Source organism: Mus caroli, chromosome 19 (genome assembly GCF_900094665.2).
Source record: "Mus caroli chromosome 19, CAROLI_EIJ_v1.1, whole genome shotgun sequence".
Lineage (NCBI taxonomy): Eukaryota > Metazoa > Chordata > Mammalia > Rodentia > Muridae > Mus > Mus caroli.
The window spans coordinates 21,572,509-21,595,782 of record NC_034588.1 but is presented as its reverse complement, the minus strand read 5'-3'; the positions used below and the strand labels follow the sequence as shown (position 1 = coordinate 21,595,782).

The following is a 23,274-nucleotide window of genomic DNA, read 5'->3' as shown; positions in this document are numbered from 1 at the left end:
AAGAGCAAGTGGAAGAGAGAGAGAAAGAGAGAGAGAGAGAACATATGTACAGCAACAAGCATGGAGGAGTGGGTATTTTTATAGCAATGAAAAATGGTTGACATTGATTACCTCTAAGGGGAAATGTGTGGAAGACCTGGTTTACTTACTTTATACCTATCTACAATTTAAAGGGTGGCACGGGTCTGCAATTCCACATACTGAGGAAGCTAATGTAGCATTATTGCAAGGTCAAGGCTACTTGGAAAACTTAGCAAGGTCTTGCCTAGACATTCAATAAGGTGTAATGTGCTTGCCTGGTACGTGGTAGCCAGGCTCAACCTCTAGTTCTGAAAAAGGAAACGTTACAAGCGGATACCGCCTCTGTGTTAAGGGTAATTATAGCTTCTGTTTGCAGTGTATCAGCTAAGCAACTCTGATTAAAAAAACCAGTCCATTTGTCATAGAACTAATGCTGAGAGATTTACATGTTAAGAAAAGAATCCCCTATGAAAACTGATAGGGGGATATCCAGTGCGGCCTCTGTGATTTGAATGGCTGCTTTTATCTGTTGGAGACTCTGATCTGGAAACCGATCATCGCCTTTGCTGCAGCAAGTAGGGACTTGCAAGTTTAGTTGGCTGTACAACATATTCAGTACACATTGGGTCCTGTGGTTTATGCTCTTGCTGCCCACATTATCGATCCTTCATGCATACCCCTTCCTTTATCCTCACTACTCAACCCCAGAGCCACATCTGATCCTTTGGGGAAGAGGAAGTGTGGATATCAATAAATATTGACCTACGATCTCTTCTCTAACAGGAACCTGGGGGGACAAAAGCAGTGTCAACGATGAGCAGGCCACCCGTCACCACCAACTCCAGATGACTTGCCATTTTACTTACAAAGGTAAGAAAATGTATTCTATATCCATAAGTAATCCTGACAGATGCTCTATAGAGACCTTAATCTTTCTATAGTATCTTTATTGATGTACCGAGTTCAGGACATTTAACTTTAACCATATCAAATTTCAAACAAACACCAAGCAAACGGGACATGGAAAGTTTTGAATGTCTGCTTGTGTGTGGAGGGACAAAGCATGGTGGGGGTGGAAAATGCCATGAATTACCAGTGCACGGTTAATTTTTAATCACCTTCAAATTCTCCCTAATTTTAAACAAATACTCAGAGAACACAGCACAATGCTAGAAAGAATGCTCGGTGCATTTGCAATTTCATCGTTAGGCAATCAATCCCCAGTACTTTTCAGGATATCTTCCCTCCTCTCATTTGTAGAGATGGTATGATTACAGTGTTGTCATGTATGCCTGCTTTGGCTTACACACTTGCAAGTGCATATTGTACCCAGTGCAGAAACATAACAAGCCTAGGACAGAGAGTAACCCCCACAGTGCCCATTTTAGTAGTTCTTTGTAGTTTGCTGGTATGGGGCTTATTGCTGTCAACTTGAGAGGTCTAGAGTCTCCAAGGAGACTGGCCTCTGGACCTGCTTGTGGGGGATTATCTTGATGGTATTGACCGAGGTGGGAAGACTGTCCACTGTGAGTGAGATTTTCCATGTTCCCTACGTACTGCTTCTGGACTGTATAAAATATGAGTACGTAGTCCATTGCTTTCCCTGCTTGCTATAGACACAAAATCAGTCGCTGCTTCAGGTCCCTGTGCCTTGATTTCCCTACAGCGACAGACTGTAGTTGGAACTAGACTCAGACCTTTCTCCCTTAAGTGGCTTTTGTCATAGGAGTCTATCACAGCAACAGGACAAGAAGCTAAGAGCCTAACCCCAACCCTTCCATTTACCTCTTTGACTTGTGTATCCCTGGGTAATATTGTGGTGTTTTGTCAAACATCACTCTATGATTATATGAAATCTCAAATATTTTTAAAAGAAAGAAAAATTAACAACATTGAACTCAGGTGACCCTTTAGGGGGTGATAAGTTGGGATATCAATAAACATTGATCAGTGATCTCTTTTCTAACAGGATCCCAGGGTAGGGGTCAGAAGCACTGTCAACAATGAATAGCCACCCCTACACCCCCCAGCCCCCCCCATCACTTATTTATTTGCTCTGTGCTTCCCGAAAGGAATTTAAATGAATTGAATAACCTGGCTCATTTCTCGCCTCCTTCCCTATTGGCAAGTCAGGAGTGATATACAATGGAATGAAAAATACTTTTTTTTGCCACTCTCTGCTTACTGCCCTTCATTCATGCCACTTAAACCATTTCCCAGAGATTGGGTCTCAACTCCCCACAGAGTGGCTGTTCCTGTGTTTCCATCTTCAAAGCTGGGGGTCTGAGAAATGTAGCTACTCAAGTGGCATTCTTCAGGGAGGGCCCTCTGTCTCTTGGCTCTGTTGAGCCATGTTGGTTTTTTATCCTGAGCTGAAGGTTGGCTTTTTATCCTGATATTATTAAGTCTTACAAGCATTTTAATCTTCCTAGGATTTTATTCAGAACCCATAAAAGTATTATTCTAAGAAACTAGAGAAAAAGTCAATTCCTCTTTGAACAAATGAAGCCGATGTTTTTGTGAAACAGACGTCGTTGAAGACTCTCAGTTCTAGAATGGACAGGTTGAATAGACCCCCTATCTGAACGCTGAGAAGGCAAGTCAGGGGTTGTGATAGCAGTAGACCTGGTGAGGTGGGCTCATCTAAGTCATTACCTTCATTCTTCTGAATGGCCTTAGTCATGTCATGCACACATCAGTGCTTCAAGTTCAGGTGTAAAGACACAGCTGGCAAATTCTTTGGTACCAAAAATACTAAACTGATTAAGAGTCCAGGACTCAAAGACTTGTAGGAAAGTCAGACGATTTATCTCCCTGGTGGTATTAAATGTCCTTCCTGTAATTTAGGATCCTATAGTGAGTGCTCTTGGAGTAGAAGGTAATTAGCAAAGAGTTCCAAACGGAGCAGTGTGCAGAACTGAGAGACTTTGGAGCCTCAACCTTAGATCATAAGTCTTCATTATTTGGAAAAATACAAATAATGAGCTTAGTGACGAAGTAATAGTCTAAAAACTTAGGAGTAACAAGGAAATTACTAATACTATTAACAATTATGGGTTTAAAAATCAATAATTAAAATACTAAGACCTGAATAGGTAGATTAGCAAAAGTCTGAGAAACTCAGGAGGAAACAGACAAAGGGCTACTGTGGTGGGAGGGAAATGTAGTCCTCACTCAGTGAGGAGTCTGTATTTGACCTGACAGATTATCAAAATATAGTAGCTGTTGTTGCTCAGAGAGGCAGGCTTCCGCTCACTCCAGATATGGTTATGAGCAGGCAGAGAGTTCTTGGAAGGCAATCTGCTGATATTACTCAGAGCTTTAAAGTGTTAATACTCCAGTATGACTTAGTCATTCTAGGAATCAAGTCCAATATAACACTGGTAATTGTCTGATTTGCAGAAGCAAAATGTTTGAGCCACAACTATGCATCAGTTTTAGCATCATTAACTAAAGGACTGACACACAATTGGATTCACACCGTGATGTCTCCTTGCACCTAAAAGAAAATATTCTTTTTCCAGCGAGGGTTTTTTTTTTTTAATTTTTAATCACAAAAGGGGCACGGGCTTATTACATCAATGTTCACTGAAAACACAAAGATATTAGCATTTTTCATATCAAAATGCATATGTCAAACGATAGAGATGAATGCGCTAAAATGTGAATCATGGGGTTGCTTAAGGGTAGTACTATTAAGAGTGTGTGTGTGTGTGTGTGTGTGTGTGTGTGTTCTGGTTCATAATTTTGGTACTTTCCAGATATTGTTACAGCTCTTACAACTGAAGCAAAACTAAATTTAAATAGCTTGTAACAAGAAATCTATCCACATGATAAGAGCCTACAGCATCTTGCTTCAGACTTAGAGAGGTGAGCGTACTCCGAATAAGAACTCTTGGATTTTCTTTTTCCTCTGCTCACCCCGCTGAAACAACAGCAGCAACAACAACAACAACAACAAAGCAGTGTCTAAAATATATGTTGCTTGTTCGTGGCATTATTAATATGCTGCACTAGAAAGGAGCAGTCAGAATTCACAGGGAACTATCTCTCCTTCCCAGATGTCGTCAACTGCTGAAAATGGAGACGCCGTACCTGGAAAACAAAACGAAGAAAAAACCTACAAAAAGGTGAGTTTTCGTGCTGTTCTGCTGTTGCAGGATTGAGGATTTTAGACCTTTCCTTCCTCTGAAGCAGTTGTTAACCGTCTTACTTTCTCTTGCGGCTCTACTGAATGAACAAAACCTTGGTGGTTTAAGTGACAAAATGTATCATCACATAATTGTAAGGGTCAGAAGTCTGGCAGAGGTCTGACGGGTGCCCACTCCTTCCAGAACAGCTAGGGGAGGACTCAACGGCTTGTTCTAGCCAGTTACTAGCTGTGACCAAAGGATGGACCATCTAGTGATTGCCATATGCAGGAATCCATCCCATAATCAGCTTCCAAATGCTGACACCATTGCATACACTAGCAAGATTTTGCTGAAAGGACCCAGGTATAGCTGTCTCTTGTGAGACTATGTCGGGGCCTAGCAAACACAGAAGTGGATGCTCACAGTCAGCTATGGATCACAGGGCCCCCAATGGAGGAGCTAGAGAAAGTACCCAAGGAGCTAAAGGGAACTGCAACCCTATAGGTGGAACAACATGATGAACTAACCAGTACCCCAGAGCTCTTGTCTCTAGCTGCATATGTATCAAAAGATGGCCTAGTCGGCCATCAGTGGAAAGAGAGGCCCATTGGACTTGCAAACTTTATATGCCCCAGTACAGGGGAACCCCAGGGCCAAAAAGGGGGAGTGGGTGGGTAGGGGATTGGGGGGGGTATGGGGGACTTTTGTGATAACATTGAAAATGTAAACGAGGAAAATACCTAATAAAAAAATAAATTTAAAAAAAAAAAAGTTCCCTGAGTCCCCACTATCACACTTCCTTCTATCTCAAAGCCAGCAGTGGCTGTCAGGGTAAGGTTGGAAGGCCATGCCCTTAATTGCCTTCCTAGATAAGGAAAAGTGAGGGGAGAGAGTTATTTTTCTGCCTTTATTCTTAATATTCATAGGAAGAAGACCCACTGTGGTATATGAGATCCTGTGTCTAGCATATGAATCCTTTAACTTACTTTAAAAAAAAGGTATAAGCATGAATTGCTTTCACGCCATGCCTCTTTGAATCCTCTAAAATTTCATGTCTTTAGTCCATTTCATACAGACCTCTTTTTCTGGGCTTCCCAGTGTATCTTACTAGTCTTTGAATTTGATACATTTTTGGCTCTAAACTAATCAAGCTAATGTTAGCATTACTGTTGGATAAAATATGACCCTTAGCAGCACTGTCCCCACTTTTTTTTAATGCAGTGTGAAAAATGGCACAAAGACTTTTTTTATTAGATATTTTCTTTATATACATTTCAAATGCTTTCCCGAAAGTTCCCTATACCCACTTCTAAGTTAACTTTATACATTACGGCTTTTAAAAGTTCTTGCCTTCTTCTCTTTTGGGCTATTGATGCCTGTGTATTATAGATTTACTATATCCCATATTTTTGTTTCTACTTACTCTTCTCTGATGGACAGCTAGTGAGAACTTTTCTCCAGACGTCTGTTCTGACCATGTACTCTGGTCATGAGTCATGTGAAATGTTGCTTTTCCTACGTGTCCTTTTCCTGTGGATCTTTTTAACTCTTCTTTTCTACTCAGAGAAACCTAGAAATATAAACATGGAGATTGCTATCTCCAGTGATGGTGCTCTCAGGAAAAAGATGTGTCAGGATGAGGACTAAAGAATTCCATGATGGCCCGGCGGCGAGGGGCATGCCTTTAATTCCAGGCAGAGGCAGGTCGATCTTTGAGTTTGAGGCCATCCTGGTTTTACAGAGCAAGTTCCAGGACAGCTAGGGCTACACAAAGAAACCCTGTCTTGAAAAACAAATATACAAGCAACAAAAAATGTAGAAGTTCAGAATATCAGGTCTTATAAACTCTGTAATCCAGCCAAAGATAGTAATGACAATTAACTTTAGACACAGATGGAAAACTGGTTGTTTCTTCTTTACCCAGTAGGCATGGCAACAGAGTAGTGACACTAGCCTATCATGACTTTAGGGTAGCATCCTCAGTCAGCATCAAAGTGCACCAAGATTCTGGACTGAAATCCTTTGTCCTATGAACTGAATAGAAAGAACATAATCACCACGCCTTGGGGTTTGCCCCGTGTGCCCTGGTCCAAAATGTAGCAAAGCTGGAGGATTCTACAATCAAAGGAAGGGCTGGTGAGATGGCTCAGTAGTTAAGAGCACTGCCTGCTCTCCCGAAGGTCTTGAGTTCAAATCCCAGCAACCATCACAACCAATCCTTAATGAGATCTGACGCCTTCTTTTGGTGTGTCTGAAGGTAGCTACAGTATACTTACATATGACAATAAATAAGTCTTTAGGCCAGATCAAGTGGGCCAGGAGTGAGTGGGGTTGGAGCAGAGGTCCTGAGTTCAATTTCCAGTAACCACATGATGGCTCACAGCCATCTGTACAGCTACAGTGTATTCATATACAGAAAGTAAATAAATAAATCTTTTTTTAAAAAAAATCAATGAATATTTGATCCAGTGAAGTTGGGGAAGTTAGAAAAACTTTTAAATTCAGGTGCTGTAATCATTCTTTATAGAAAGAGACAAAAGAAAGGTAGAAAGACTAGAACACACGTGCACATGTGCACACACACACATACCAATAATGTTTTAAGAAACATAATAGTATATGAATCTTTTGATGATCTGATTATTAAGAGAAATATAAGAGATTCAGGGATTAGCCCTTAGTCAGTGTGGTATCCATGGTGCACAGCACACAGGGAACACCTCATGGAAACGTAAAATTTTTGAAATGTGCACAAATATTGGAAATTACACCTGCTATCTCCCCACCCCTGGCTCTAGGAATACATCAAGTGTACCTTGCATTCCTCTGGATGTGTCTTCAAGTGTGGTTTCTGCCTAGTTCTGAAGCTCTGATAAGGCAACATGAATCTGTTTAGTAAAGAGACTCGGTGATCCACTGTTTATTATGACAGAAAACAACCCAGGTTAAGGATGTCCCCCTGCCCCATCCACTGCCTGTAACAAGAAAGACCCCAAGGAGTCTATAAAGACTGTTCAGATGACTGAGAGAAGTGAGCCTCAAAAAACAGCTGTAGGGCTCAGTAGCCTCTCATGAGTTGGTGAGAGAAGAAGCCATTGAGAATTGGTGTTATCCCAGTTAGTGTTAACCAGTTGCTTTGGGCTTTCTGTACGGGGTTCCAGGTTAGGTGGGCAGTAGCTGCCAATACCCAGCATCTTCAGTGTAATGATTTCCATGAGTTTTAGGGAACAGTCAGCGTTTGTGAACTCTCTGCTCTCCTTGTCTTGATCACTTACACCTGAGTGCCGAGCTGGCTGCTTTTGCTTCTTCCGATTGCCCGTTTCTCTAATTTATTATCAATTCTTGGCAAGGCCAGGAGGAACTAAACGTAAGCCCATAAGGTTAATGTCTTCAACTGAAGACTAAAGCCAGTTGGGTATTAGCTACGGAAAGCAAACATGTTACCCATTAAGGCAGGCATTAGCGGCTGCCTCTGTTTATAGAGTCTAGGATTTCCACTCTCAGTTAATTTGCTGAATATCTTCCACTAGCATTGTAAACACAACAGCCTACAGGAGCCAGGAAGGAAACAGGTTTAACTATGGGATCCACCATAAGGATGCGTGCCTTTCTTTGGGGATGGATGGCACCGAGCTGCTGCTATCAGAACTGGGTGTGAGTGTGGACCTCAGCCTGCCTCTACGCTCATTTTTTTTTTAAGGAAACAGAAATACAGATCCTGATGTGAAATCTTTTAAGTTTTTAATCATCAACTAATTCAGAAGTTTGCTTTTAAGTTCACTCTGGTCAAAAGAGCATGCCAGTGGAACGTTTCTCACCTGCAAACTGAAACAGTCTATAAACACAGACACATTCTTGGTATAAGAAAGTGAAAGAGAAAAGAAAAGTCCTTGAGACCACGTCTCTGCTTCCCAAGACTGTATAGTTTACTTGGAAGAAAACAGGTCGTCCCACGTTAACAAATAAATACATACATACATACCCAAATCAGTCTTAGGTGCCAAGACAATTGGCAGACATTTTGTTTAAATCCTCACAAGTCCCAAGTAGCTGGGAGTTCCTTGTTGTCTTCCAGGCTCTCCCAGCTTCGAAACTGGGAGAGGTTTTTGCTGGGGTAAAACTCTCATGATTGTTTATTTACTTTCCGTCACTCCTTTAGTGACTGTGCCTGCTAATTTGCTTACTTGTCTACGTGATGGGCCTTTTGATGAGCATGACACACACTTGGATGAGGGTGGCTTGCCGGAAGGACAGGAAAGGCCAACTTGAACTCAGCCCAGTGTCGGTAGCTGAGGCACATAGCAGGTGGCAGTGTGGGGTTGAGTCTGAGTCAGCCTCAGAAGCACCATGGTGTAAAGGGTTCAAACCTTATGTTCCAGGTTAGTGCTGTTCAATAGAACCTTCTGGAATGGTGGAAGCGCCCAATAGTCTGCATTAAATCCATGGCAGTAGGATTTGTGAGGTTCCTGAATGGCGAGCAGGTCTGAGCAACTGCATTTTTATCGATGTCATTGTTAGCCTTGAGTTGAAAAATCATTTTATTGGCTGACAATTTTATGTGTATATAGTGTATTTGATCGTATTCACCTCCGCCCATTGCCTTTTCTTATTCCTTGTCTGCTGCATCTGCAATCCTCCTTCCCAACACTTCTCTTTTCTAATGTCTTGTCTTTTAAAAGAAAAATAGCCGATTGAGTTTAAATAGGGCTGCTTGCATGTGCACAGGTGTGGGATTATTTACTGCATGGTGGGCCACTCTGTCGAAGAAAAGTCGCTTCTCCCTCCCCCGACAACTGTCAACTTCCAATAGCTGGCTTCTCCAGAAGAAGTAGGAGTCTCACATGCTCTTCCCCCATGTGTTGGAATTTTGACAGCTCCATGCTGTTCAGGTCTTCTCGTGCCAGTAACCTCAGATACTGTGAGTTCGTGGGTGGAATGACCGTGTTCTGGAAAGAAGACTATTTCATAGCCTCCTCTCCATTTTCTCTGAATCTTGAAGACAGAAGCTGTGTGTGTGTGTGTGTGTGTGTGTGTGTGTGTGTGTGTGTGTGTTTGTATATATGTGTGTGTGTGTGATACATATCACACTTAGGACTGAGCAGTCAACTGACATTTGTTATCAGTGCTTTGACAACTGATGAGTCTCCGAATTCATGACCTGCCCACTGCGAAGCTTCTCTGGCCAAGGTTGAGAGCAGCACCGATCTGTGAGGATCAACAAATATTTAGAGAACACTTGGACAACTTGTTCATTGAGCAGAATGACCCTAGAGGTCCCCTTTGAGGCTTATGATCTTCTGGGCCATGGGATTTGGACTGTATTTATAGTACAGGAGTCCTCTCCCATGTAGCAGGCCCCAAATCCAATCAGAATTCGGTTAGCCATCGCTAGAAGAGTGGTGCCACCATTGGCTCATGGGGCACCTCTTGCTGGCAGGTCAGTTTGTAGCATGCAGGATCCACCGTTGGTAAAACCACTGATGACTTTTATATACTAGCAAGCTAAGGAACTGCATTTTGAATCTTTGTTAGTAAACTTGAAGCTTAAACAGGAGCATGCTGTTTACCTTAATGGCCGGTACAGTTGTAGGCACTAAGGCACCGGGACGCTGTCGTGGATAACAGTGACAGGCTGTGTTGTCTGTACACACCTAACAGCAGTACAGGGTGCCTAGGGCCAGGGACTGTGGCACTGGCAGCTTTCCTATCCAAGGAAACAAGAGTTGGACATTTAAAGTAGGAAAAGATGGGGGAAAAAATTCTGAGACAAGTTCTCTCATGTTTTCAAGGCTTACCTCAAATTCACAATCCACCTGCCTCTGGCTCTTCACTGCTGGGATTTCAGGTGAACGCTCCCATCCTCAGCAAGAAGAGTTTCCATTGTTGTTGTTGTTTTTTTTTTTAAAAAAATCACAATAAAGACTTAGCTGAAAGTTTGTGATCAGTGTGACTACCAGAAGTTTCCTGTTTCTTTTAAAGGGCGTGGTGTTGTGTTTGTGGGGTGAGGGTCAGGTTGTGACCAGGTGAGAGGCTTGGAAACAAGCAAAAGGCAAGAAAATCATTTGTATAGATAGATGGCCAATACTTGGGTAAGATGGTAAAGCTAGAGATCCAACCCTCAGCATTTTGTATGGATTTTTCTTTTAAAGAAAGAATCTCATTATATAGTCTAGAACTCACTATATAGATCAGGCTACTCTTGAACTCATAGAGATTTGCCTAACTCTGCCTCCATTTTCTGGAGTTAAGGAAATGTTGCACCCACACCTGGCCTCTGTATTTTTCTATAAATATTTATTTATTTTTATTATACATACATGCATACATACATACATACATGCATACATACATACATACATGCATGCATGCATACATACATACATACATACATACATACAAACAAGTGCCAGCAGGTATGTATGTGTACCACATGTAAGCCTGATATCTACAGAGGACAGAAGAGAGGGTTGAGTCCCCTGGAACTGGGGCAATAGGCAACTGTGACCCACCAATTGTCGGTGCTAAGAACCAAACCCAATTCCTCTTCAAGAGCAGCAAGTGCTTTTAGCTATGAAACCATTTCTCCAGGCCCTAAGTTTCTGTATTTTAAATGTGATGAAACTGCCTAGTCCTATTCCTGCCAAACCAGCAGCTGTCAGGATGGCTGAGTGATATATGTCCCGGATCACCTCGCCCTTCTTAGCCAGGGAGATAACTGGAATCACCACCCTTGCCCGAGTTTGCGATCTCACAGTTGGAACCGAGAGTTTCCCAGGCAGCTGGGCACATGCTGGTATAGGAAGTGTTTGTTGAGGTCATTTGCCTTTCCACCTCTGCCACCTCACTTCTGTACCCTGTCCTTCCAGCCTGCTTCTCCTTTCTAAGTCTGTCCACACACCAACCTTCCTCCCCTAGGGAAGTCAGTTCTGGTGACGACAGGCTGAAATGGGAATGGGTGATGTGGGGGTGGGGGCAGAAGCCCCCTGCTCTCAATACCAATGAGCCTCTAACCAGTTTGCACCAGGTCTGGTAGGAGACTGGCAGTCTGGGACGTACATTGGAGGGGCCTGACCTAAGTGTTCCTGTTTCTTTCCTCTTCTCTGTTTTTCAAGACTGGTTTTGTTCGGATGCAATGCATCAGCCAGTTTTCCTGTTGGAAGAGCAGGCAGCAATGATGGGGAGCAATGCCTGACCCTTGCCACATTTAGAAGGGCAGATGGCTTTTATCACTTTTGAAATGTGAGTAAAGTGATGGCCCAGAGACACTCTGATCTAAATCGAAGCATTTGTTTAACCATAACGCCCTTTGCCTAGTGAAGACATAGAGCTGCCTCTGGAGAACTCTGGAGTGGGGGATCTCAAATTGAAGGAAGACACATCTGTGTGTATCTATTCATGCATACTTATTTTGGATTCATAAGGATATACTATTTTGGTAAAGAAAAGAGCTGTGTCTCATATGCCGTGACCACTCTTTCTTTCCCTTGAAGCTAACCCCACTTCCCTAAAATTAGCAAACTTAGGTCCTGTCCTGGGGGCACTGCCCTCTTCGGCTTAGCATAGACACCAGTGTATGTGTATTGAGCATCAGTTGTCATGAATAGCAAGTATATTGGCCTCTAGGAAGAGGGACCTTGTGGCCTTTTGAACACTGCTCTTACTTTATCCTAATGTGGAAACTACTTAACCAGAAATTGTGTTGTGTGGAGAACATTTAAGGTCTGAAGAAAATTTTTGGTTCTTGGAGCTTAAGAGATAGTCCTCTTAGTTTACAGTGAGAGAGAGGCCAAGAACACTGTGCCTTAGAGAACACAGGAAAGACCTGTCAACGCATCACCTAAATATTACTAGAACTAAGACTGGAAGTCCCTGGCCTAACCAAACCTTGGAAGAGGAGAGTGGATTGAGTTCTTCTCTGCCGAGGCTAGTCTTTTCCCAATTGATCTATGTCTTCATTTTCTCCATTCATGGAATATAATGGATAGATGCTCTGGCTATACCACAATGCTGTAAGGATCAAATGGTTTAACAGATGTGAACACGACTGGATGAAGTTGAATGCTAATGAGTAGAGTCACAGTATTTGTAAATGAGAGTAAGATTCCCTCCACCGTAATTTCTACATCCTTCTGTAGGAACGGCAAGGAGGTCATGTGATGGCCACCCTCAGGACTAGACTCAGAGACATTGACTGCTTAGCATCCCGAGGCCAGCTGCAGTCAACCTGGGCATGGGATGGGGAGTGTTGGAACTAGAAACTGTTCTTCCCCACAGCGGTGGCTTATGAAATAAGATGCAAAGATGAGCTATAATAATAGACTGCCACTGGGATTTTAAAATTGAACAACAAGGAGGTAGGGGGTATAATTAAATAATCATGTCAGATTTACAAGCATGTATAACGATAAACCATCATCGCCCTCCCGACATGGTACATACCCCATTCCAGATATCTCAGCTTCCATAATACATGTTATCAAATGGTCCTTTATTCCTTTCAGCGAGATGTCACATATCATTGAGCGAGTGAATCAGCAGCTTCAGAGAGAGCCCACCAGGGAAGCAAGCCATCTCATCAGTCTGTTTCTCCAATGGGGTCACCAAAAGATGGCCACTTTCTGCACTCACATTGGAGGGGGCCCTGGAGTGATTGGCTGTGCCCCATCTCTGCTTTGCAACCACCATTGCTCTGTCTTTGATCCCCAATTTCGGTAACCATTACATGGGTGTCCCTAAAATATCCCCAGAGGAGATGCCATTCTAAGTTCATAACCTGTTATAGGGAACAGATACCACAACATAGTTGTGCTTGATATTAGGACAGGATGCGGTCTGGGGCATTTCTGTCCCTGTGTCCAGACTCCACTGCAGCTGTTGTTCCTGCTCATAGTGAACAATGTTGCTTCGTTTTCTAATGCAAAGACTGAATATAAGGTGATAACCTGCCTCCTGCATGGGGGGCCCAAGGGGGTCCAAACGGAGCAGCAGATCTTCTTGCCACAAGGCCCATGACTTAGCTCTCTTTATCACAACCTCCCTGTGCTTGGTGTGTACCTCTGGAGATTTTTGTAAAGGGGGTCACATAGGAAAATATCGAGATTTCAAATGCTAGAATTGTGGATTCTGAAAGAAAAGAAGAAGACCAGAAACATAAATTAAGTTTTAACCGTAAACGTACACTCACAGGATACTCAGCATAGTGTATTTATTTAGAGTTTGCTGTGGTGCAGAATATTTTTATTGAGTTCCACTTAGTTTATGCTACCCCAAGACCCCATTTATTTGACAAATTATAGCATATTATAGTCAGAATCAATTTCAAAAACCAAGATGATGAGAGTAGTAACATTAAGTGTTTGCTTTATGCCTGATACAATTCTGAGTAGTATAGAAGCACTCATTTTATCTTCATAGTTATCCAGAGAGGGCATCAGCGAAATAGCTCAGTGTGTTAAAGCACATCTGGGACCCAAATCATATAAGAAGAGAAGTAATTTCCGTTGTCTTTTGACATCCACATATGCACTACAGCATGTGTGTGTAGACACACTCACACACACACATGGACATGATGTAATTTTTAAAGAACCCAGTGAGGGGATGTGCCTGGCTTTCTGTTTTCATTCAATGAAATGAGTCCACGAACTCAGCCAACCATGCATTGAAAATCTTTAGGGAGAAATATTTCATGTGTGCTGAAATGTAAAGATGAAAATGTACATTCTCCTCTGTAATTGTCCCCTAAAGAGTAGAGGGCAGTGTTGATTGGCGCATTTGCTCGGTATTTTTGTTCTCAGTAATGTGGAGATGATTTAGAATATATAGAAGAATGGATGTTGGATGTAGGTAATATTCAAATATAACACCATTTTATATAAGGGACTTGACAGCATCTATAGATTTGCATATCTATGGGGATTCTAGAGCTAATTATTTATGAAAATGGACAGCTGTCCTGTTATTCCCATTTTACAGATGAGAAAAATTTGATACAGAGAGATTAAGTAACTAGTGGCAGAATAAGGCTGGACGTCCAGCCCTGTCTGTGTCCAGAGTCTGCCGTACCCCCTCCGCTAAGATCTGAACAGTGTATCCAGACAGTGGTGCTGCCAGTGACATGAGGCTGACCATTCTGATCCAGGTATGGTGAGGCACATCTTTAAAAGCTTGCATGGGAAGCTGTGACAGGAGCAAAGCAAGTTCAAGGCTAGCATGGTCCTTAGACTGGCACCCCATCTCAGAGGAGGTGGATACCGTGTGTGTATGTATGTATGTGTGTGTGGTGTGTGTATGTGTGTATGTATATGGTGTGTGTGTGTGTGTGTGATGTGATGTATATGTGTATTTGTGTATGGTGTGTATATGTGTATGTATGTGTGTGGTGTGTGTAGTGTGTGTGTGTGTGTGTATGTGTGTGATGTGTGGTATGTGTAGTGTGTGTGTGTGTGTGTGTGTGTGTGTGTGTGTGTGTGGCCATTCTGAATTATTCACTATAATAACAGAAACAAGTGACACAAATAAACCTGGCAATTTTGAATTGGGAAAAAAAAAAGAGATTAGTACTGCTGAACAATTATAAAACAACATTTTCCTTGCTTCAGTGATCGAAAAGCCAGTGTGTGTCTTACCTTCACACAGAATCCAAACTATAGCCTGGAGGATAAGGATACCTTTTCCTATAAAAATAGTAATTTTCCGGTAATTTTTAAATGAGGAATAAACATATTTTGAGGTTATTGTGCAGAGTACTGAAGAGAAACGGATAAATAAAGTGGCTGACTCCAAGTGTTTTCTTGAGAGTGGAGCTCAGGATTGGCAGTGAGGAGTGAAATCTATCTGGCAGATGAATATTATAAATGAGAAAATTTGGAGGAAATCAGCATTGAGAACCTGGTGAGCTGACGGCAGGTAGATTCTCAGGTGTAACGCTTCACTATTAATCCACATATAGCAAACAAAGATCTGATAGAGGAAGCCCTGGGTCTGCTTCAAAAGTTCCCCTGGGGCAATCCAGGTCTCCCAAGTGAACACCTGCCTTTCTGCTTAGTACAGCCCATCCTCTGTTGGTCCTGTACCAGTGACTTTTATTATGCTAGAAAAGGGAAGTGAGTCTGCTATTCCTCTATGGTGAAATGATGTTCTTTGAGATATCCAACACATCATAAAAGAGAGGGTTAGGTAAGGTGGCACTACCTGGAATTCCTGTAAGCTGAGACCAATCTATTCTACATATTGAGTTCCAGGCCAGCCAGAGGTACATAGTGCAGACATGGAGAGAGAGAGAGAGAGAGAGAGAGAGACAGCGAGAGACAGCAAGAGACAGAGAGAGACCAACAGACACAGAGAGAGACAGAGAGACAGACACAGAGAGAGACAGACAGAGAGACAGAGAGAGAGAGGAGGAGAAGGAGAAGGGAAGAAAAAAAGAATTTGTCTCTCTGTGGAGACCTGAAAATTTAGATCTTTGTCACTTGTGAATCTTCTCTCTCTCTCTCTCTCTCTCTCTCTCTCTCTCTCTCTCTCTCTCTCTCTCTCTCCTTCCTTCTTTCTTTCTTTTCTTTCCTTTTTATTTCTTTTCTTTTCTTTTCTTTTCTTTTCTGTCCAACTTCATCGTGTAAGTACTCTCAGCCACCCCCAGACACAATGTAGGTTCCATTTAAGGGAAATGGGGCTTGCCTAGGGTCTTGTCACCTTGTTCCTTGAGGGGAGGGGTACTGCTCCCACCCCCACCCCGTGACGTCTCCTCATCCAGGAAGGACAGAAGCCTCCTTGTAGAGCAGAAAGCCTTGCTTACAGAGAACCTAAATGGCCTGGGTAACCTAACTCCCCTGAGGTATGTGTTTACAGTATGACCTCGTCATTTCTTGTGGGTGTGGTCTGGGCCTGGAATATAAAGAGCATTTGGTTAATCAGTTGACAAATATTTATTTAGCTTGGCCTAGTGCTGTGCCTTAAAGGTAAAACAGAGGCCAAAGAAAGCAAGAATCATCACCCTAAATAATGTTGTCATTGTTTTGATAAAAGGTAGGCCAGAAAAAATAAGGTTAATGAAATAACAAGCCATTTTCATAATTACGGAGATGTGAAAAGAATAAGGGGGCGTGGGCGCTGCTGTTGAGGCATTACTTACAGGGAACTCCTCTAAGGAGCTGACGTGGGGCCTGCGGTTACAGGTGTGAGAACAAAGCAGCTGAGAGGAATGGAAAGAGGACACTGGTCAGAGAGGATGGCTTTTGCCAAGCCTTGCAGGCAGGAAGCAGCCAGGTAGATTCCAGGAACTAAGGTGAAGCTGGTGTGGTGGAAACTTATGAACAAGCAAAAATGAACGGGTGAGCAGTTCCCAGCTCGAGCCAGTTTTGTCTGCACGGGGTCAGCAGACAAAGTTGTGGCAATGAGGGAGAGGGCTGCCACTAGCATTTGATGACAGTGTTTCTCTGACACCTCCGGAAGTACACACTCTGGAACAGCACTTCAGCACATTGGTCCAGAATGCCAGCAGAGCTACATTAAGAGATAGTTAGTGGCCTAGACTAAAATAATAGACTGAGAGGGTGGGGCAGGTCCTGACTTGGGTGTGAGCCGAGGAAATGATAGGAAAAATTGATGATCCCATAGAGTTCTTAATGGGTAGAGATGGAGAAGGCTGTCTAGGGACAGTGACCTCTTTTAAACATGGGCATGTTGGTTGGGTAACGCCAACGAGGGCTTGAAGAGAAGAACCAAGTAAGTGGTTAAAACTGTGGATTGAGAGCCAGACAGTGGTGGCGCATGCCTTTTATCCCATCACTTGGGAGGCAGAGGCAGTTAGATTTCTGAGTTCGAGGCCAGCCTGGTCTACAAAGTGAGTTCCAGGACAGCCAGTATGGATTGGAAGCCCAAGGGACAAGTATCAAGTTCAGCTTCAATTCATTAATTTGAAGGTCTACAGGATAAAGAGAGGCTTGGTGGCAAGAATGTTTTTGTTCTGATATTGCTTCTAAGAACTCCCTCTACAGACGTATATAGACTAAGCATCCTTAAATGCATCAAAATCCAAAACGGTAAAAAATATTTTTATTAATTTATGTAAGAAGTTCATACATGCATACAGTGTAATTTTTTTTATAATGTTTACCACCAAGTCCAAACTTTCAGTATCTACGTACTGGGAAAACAGTGTCATGACCATAGGAAACTGCCACACCTGACCCTCCTAACAGGCTACAGTCTAAGCATAGGCACACTAAGCATGCTGTGTAAAAGCACACTCGTCAAACAAGCTTCATGTTTCAACGTTGGTCTCACACCCATAGTCTCCTATCATGTAGATGCAAGTAAAAATCCTACCAGACAAAAAAAAAAAAAAAAAAAAAAAAAAAAAAAACAAAACTCAAAATGTGAGACGTTTCTGGTTCTAAGCATTTTTGAGTAAGTGACATTCGATTTATATTTCTTAATAAATAAATAAATAAACCCCAAATCTGACCAGTGCAAGCCTTACAATCTTCTGCTGGCTTTTGTGGACTACTAAAACTATCCATATTTTATAACATGTGAGTCTTTCATGGGCCATCACAATAGAAGAGTCGTGGTCTATCTCTTGCAACTTGTGCATAAGCACAGAGAGGGAGGTCCTTAGCAAATGTCTTGGAATCCACACAGCACTTGGTTTAAGAGATCTATAGCTGTTTCTTTTAATCCTAAAGTTGTCATATACGTTCTGTGGGGATGCATTCCGAAGTCTGCAATCTGAGATCTTCAACTAGAGATGAGACGTGTTGGGTGGAAGGTCAGACAAGGTAGAATTTCTACTTTGCATGATTGAATTGTGACAAGTATACTTTGAAAGGGTTTACAGCCATTGAGATGTCTCAACAGGCAGAGGTACTGATGGCCTGAGTTTTGTCCCTAGAACCCACAGTGGAGGGAAAGAATTAACTCCTGAAAGTTGTCCCCTGACTTCCACATACGTGCTGTCACACATGCATGCACATAGGCTTGTACACATACCCACATACATGTTCACAATAAGAATAATACAATTTTAAAAAAATAAAAGGGCTAAGTGTGGCTCCCATGGCTTTATCAAAGTCAACTGTAATGCTGATTTGGGTTATCTCTCTCCTGGGTCACTTCATAGGCGTTTAAAAAGTTGATGTTGGTCATGTGTCATCCCTAAGTCCCTTTGTCTATTGTCCATGAACTGCTAATAATCAGCTACTCCTCACAGGAGAACTTAGCAACAAATGCTAACTCTGTCTCTGAGGGATCCATTCTTCCTAGATGTTGGCCTAAGCAAAGGCTTCCCCCGTTGATGTTGTTGCAAGTCAAGACATGGGATTGGCTAGCATCCCAGTTTGACAGTGCATCACCTTGATTGACACCTTTGTGAAGGGAAAAGAGCAAAGTCAGGGATTGTCCAGATTTGCTGTTTGACAAGAGCCAAGGAACAGTAAAACAGTTTGAAAAGCAGATGTAGACTCTCAGACGCATGGGAAGGGTAGAGGGCGAATCTGCAGCTTGTTCTAAAGCTGAGACAGTGGTGACAGAGGCAGAGCGCCTACCCTTGTGCCCACTCTGTCTATCCTTGCAACCTCTTGGAGCTCAGCCTTGTGCAGGACACTTAACATGAGTATACCACTACTGTAGTACAGCTTGAATCTTAAATCTAATACGGTAGGAAGGACCACTGAGCGGATGATATTTGCTTCTATAAATCTTCAATTGCTATTGTTCTTAATGGACTCCCCACTCGTGCCCAGGGGAATTTAAATCTGAGGAGAGCAGGGACTGTTGGGTACTGATGAGGTGTGAATTCAGTCCTTTGAGATGGCACAAAGATGACCGCCACCCTCTCCATCCTAGCTCCCTGCTCCAAGTTTAGAATCCTGAACAGACTAAGACGCTGCTTTTTACCTATGGCAATCTGTATTCTTGAGTATGAAGGGGGCCGATTATTTTCAAAAAGCACTAGAAAACTGTCGAAAAGAAGTCTTTTGTTGCATTAATGACATTTAAAAAGTCACATCCAGAAAGGGAGAGAGTTCTCTGACTGCTTTCACATTTAGTAGGAAATCCTATTGGGTTTCAAGAACCTTTCCTGACCCCCTCCATCTCTTCCTGCACAGGACCCATCTGCTTTGCTTGGAACAATGGAGTTCTCCTGGCAAAACAGACGCTGTCCTTTCTAAGGACCCAAAGTGGACTGGATGAGGGTGTGTGGTTAAAAACAGCCCCATGGGGCTTGGGGGCAGGCAATGCCCAGTTTTGCTTTGCATGGGTTTTAAAGGAAATGATGAAGGCATGAAGCAATGCAGACAGCAAGTCCTACCTTCCAGATCACATGTTTATGTTTAGCTTATTGATTATTGAAACACTGATTATTGAAACAGAGGCAGATCAGTTCCACCATCTCCCTCATTCCATGTTTGGTAGCATATTCATTTGGGAGGAAAACTAAGTTCAGGCTTATCTTCAGGTTTCAGATGCAGAAAAAGAGATCTGCAGCAGTGTGGTTGAACTAAGGAACAGATCAAAATGTGGCTCTCCCGAGAGTCAACCTCGTAAAAAGAAACTTTCCCTGCAGGAAGTATCCAACGTAATAAAAATATCAGAAGTTTCCATTCCCTTTTGGAATTTAGGGCATGGCACCTCAGTCTGGGTCAATGTTTATCTCCGGACTTTTTATTCATTCGTTTCCAGACAAGATATGTTTTAACACAATGCTATTTTTTAAATGTAGGTGGTTTTTTGTTTGTTTTTTTGTTTTGTTTTTGAACAGTATGGATCTTGAATTGTTTCACATGTGTTCACAGATGTGTGAGAAGAAACCGCAGAATATGCCAAAGCTCCTGACGTACCTACCCAAGGAAAGGTCTCTTACCAGGAGATCAGTGGTCACACAAAGCAGAGCAGTGTGTGGCATCTCCTGGGCTCCCGGAGTCCTTGCCAGGGGAATACGCTGGTTGGCTCACAAGGCTGGCTCTAGCCACATCTGGGCTTCCCGAAGGCTCAGCCCTCTGGCCTGAGGTTCCATTTCTAACCAAGAAAGAATGTAAGCCAAGCCTCTCCCTGAAAACAATTTACAGGCATCCACACCCCTCCTGCTTTCTCACCTAAGTTTAGCCTCAGCATTTGTGTAACTTTTCCTAGAGAGCTGTGAGCAAGCTTGTATTCACCCCAGATGGGGCATCAACAATGGGCCAGAAAAACAAGCCTACCTAAGTCTTATTAGTGAACCAGTGAGGGCTTTTGTTTTTTTGTTTGTTTTGTTTTGTTTTTGGCAGGGGAACAGAGGGTGAGGATTAACTTACAGAAGTGTGTGAGTGAGGGGTTACTTATGGGAACATGGGTGACCCAAAGACAACTAGATATCAAAAGGCTTATCCCAGCATGTGCACTGTGTGGGATAGTTCTGTGTCAACTTGACTCAGGCTAGAGCCATCTGAGAGGTGGGAACCTCAATTGAAAGCAATGCCTCCGTAAAATGTGGCTGCCGGGAAGCCGGGGGTGGGGGGCATTTTCTTAATTAAGGATTGATAGGGAAGAGTCCAAGGTGGGGATGGGGGTGTATCCCTGGGCTGGTGGTTCTGGCTGCTATAAAAGCAAACTAAGACAGCCATGAAGAACAAACCAGAAAGCAGCTCTCTTCCATGGCCTCAGCATCAGCTCCTGCCTCCAGGTTCCTGCCCTGTTTGAGTTCCTGTCCTGACTTTCTTCAGTGATAAACAGTGATGTGGAAGCATAAACCAAGCAAACCCTTTCCTCCCCAGGTTGTTTTTGGTCATGGTGTTCCCTCAGAGCAATAATAACCTTACCCAGGTAGGGTGACACTGAGTCACAAAAGCTACATCCTTAGAGCTCATGTACCACCTGAGAGACTGTCCAGTTCATAGGGAATGGATACACAACAGCACCAGACCCCAAAAGCACTGGGCACCCAGGTGGCCCAGAACATTACCAGCTTTCCAGGCCCCACCCCTATACTCGGGGTCAGTAGATCAAGCTAGGCGCATATTTGCGTTAAGCGGGGAAAGAGAAGTGGGCACGAGGTCCTTGACCCTTTGACCACAGGAAACCAAGTTAACACTATTAAAACTTAACCTTTCCATCCTTTATCCCACAGTGGAGTCCCCAGATGATTACGGAGTGACTGTGTCCACATTCCTCACTAGCTCTGCACATTGTTTTTGAGATTGTGTAAGACCAGGTCTTTTTAGGAAATCTTGGTTGTCCTGGAACTTGATATGTAGATCAGGCTGGACCTTAACTCACAAAGATCCTCCTGCTTCTGCCTTTTGAGTGCTGGGATCAAAGGCACACATCACCACGCCCACCATGTTGTTATTTCTCTGTAGCTTAGCCAGCTAGAGTGGTTGAGATGCCTTTATTAGCATTTATGTTTATATTTGTTTTTATTGCTCATAACCTTTGATGGTTTCTTTTTCATATAATTTGCACTGACTTACATGTATCGTTTTGAGAATCACTCATGAGTACCAGTTGTTTTATTGCTAAGTTCTACTTTCATATGTACTACATTTTGTTTTAGCCATGTAATGTAATCAGTAAGACATTGTTACCCGCCACCAACCTTCTCTATTGGGGACACTGTAACTTGCTCCTTCTAACTGTAACTTTGTATACACTGGCCAGCCCACAGCTCTTTCTCCCCATCCCTCTAGCATTGCTCTCCAGTCAAGTCTTCATCAAGACTTTCATAAAGTCAGACATGCTGCTGCTACATCCCCAGGCTCTGTGTCCAGTCCCATTTTCCATTTTACTCCTGGTAATGCCTTGTTTTAATTACAATAATCTATAAGACATGCTTCTCGTGGGGTTACTTAATTTTCATGTTTTTCCAAGGGATGTTTTTATAATCATTCCTCTAACTTAACTTCAGGATAGGATGGTCATTCTACAAACATCATACCATGGGTTTTGGTTTTTGGTTTATGGTTTGGTTTTTATTTAAAGTTGTATTGCATGTACTTATAAATCAAGGAAGAAAGAACATTTTTATTTTACCTTTCCTTCCAACTGTTTTTTATCCACATCAGTGAAATTTTTTTTCTGTGTAACCTATGTGGGATTTTCTTGTCTGGTAGTGTTTTGGGGAGTTTTTTTCTATTATGTCTTAGTTTGGGTTTCTATTGCTGTGAAGAGACACCATGACCTTGGCAACTCTTACAAAGAAAAGTATTTAATTGGGGCTGGCTTACAGTTTCAAAGGATTAGTCCATTATCACTGTGTCAGGAAGCATGGCAGCACACAGGCACGCACGGTGCTGAAGAAGGAGGGAGCAAGCAGATCTGCATCAGGATCAGCTTATAAAATAGACTTAAGATATTAAGTCAGAAAATATGATGCGAAGAATAATCCTAACCATAAGCTGCTAACTTGATTTATAAAAATGATTTTTTTAGGTTCATGATTGATTCTTGGATACAGATAGAATATATACCGCCCTGTAAAGTATAAATGTTGATTTTTCAGTCAGTCTGTTTTATCGTTTTGCTTTATTAACCGGATCTTCAGAAGTCACAGTGTCAGAGGCTCTTTGTGCTAAGTGTCCAGCCTGTCTTCTTGACTTTACAGGACAAATACTCTAGTGCCACTTTCCAGAATACTCATTAGGTTGACACAGGTTATTAATAGGTATGTAAATAAAAGACATTTGGAAAAGGGGCACTCCAGTGTTTGTCTTAGTGTGATGTTTTCCTTAGCTTGAAAAATATGTTTTCTTTGTTCACAAGTTTTCATTCTAATTCTAGTTTTACCGAAAGATTATATTTTTACTATTTAATAGAGTACTGTGATTTTTCTGTAATTGATTTAAGTGAGCATTTGGCAAAGCAATCATTGTAAACACAGCTTTTGGGAATACTAGCAAATGATAAAGCCATGTTTCTCTTAAAATAGAATTCTGTGTAGAGTTTGCATCCGTCCAGGCAAATCAGGTAAATGCGTTATTTTTATAACTTGAGAAATCATAAAATTTTCTCCCTAGGGATCTGCTGCTCATTGCCTCAAAGCAAAGTAACCAGTATACCAATTATCTTAAGGGGACACTGGTATACCAATTATCTTAAGGGGACACTGGTATACCAATTATCTTAAGGGGACACTGGTATACCAATT

At 42.4% G+C, this 23,274-nt stretch overlaps 1 protein-coding gene across 2 annotated transcripts in view; it reads left to right on the top strand.

Moving 5' to 3' along the window:
- Pip5k1b (phosphatidylinositol-4-phosphate 5-kinase type 1 beta) overlaps positions 1 to 23,274 on the top strand; it is a 240,508-nt gene that overhangs the window by 91,971 nt on the left and 125,263 nt on the right. For both annotated transcript variants that reach the window (XM_029472656.1, XM_021151691.2), the window contains exons 2-3: positions 805 to 891; positions 4,083 to 4,151. In XM_029472656.1, the coding sequence (XP_029328516.1) occupies positions 4,083 to 4,151 (69 nt within the window). In that variant the 5' untranslated portion in view covers positions 805 to 891. The remainder of the gene's footprint in view (positions 1 to 804; positions 892 to 4,082; positions 4,152 to 23,274) is intronic.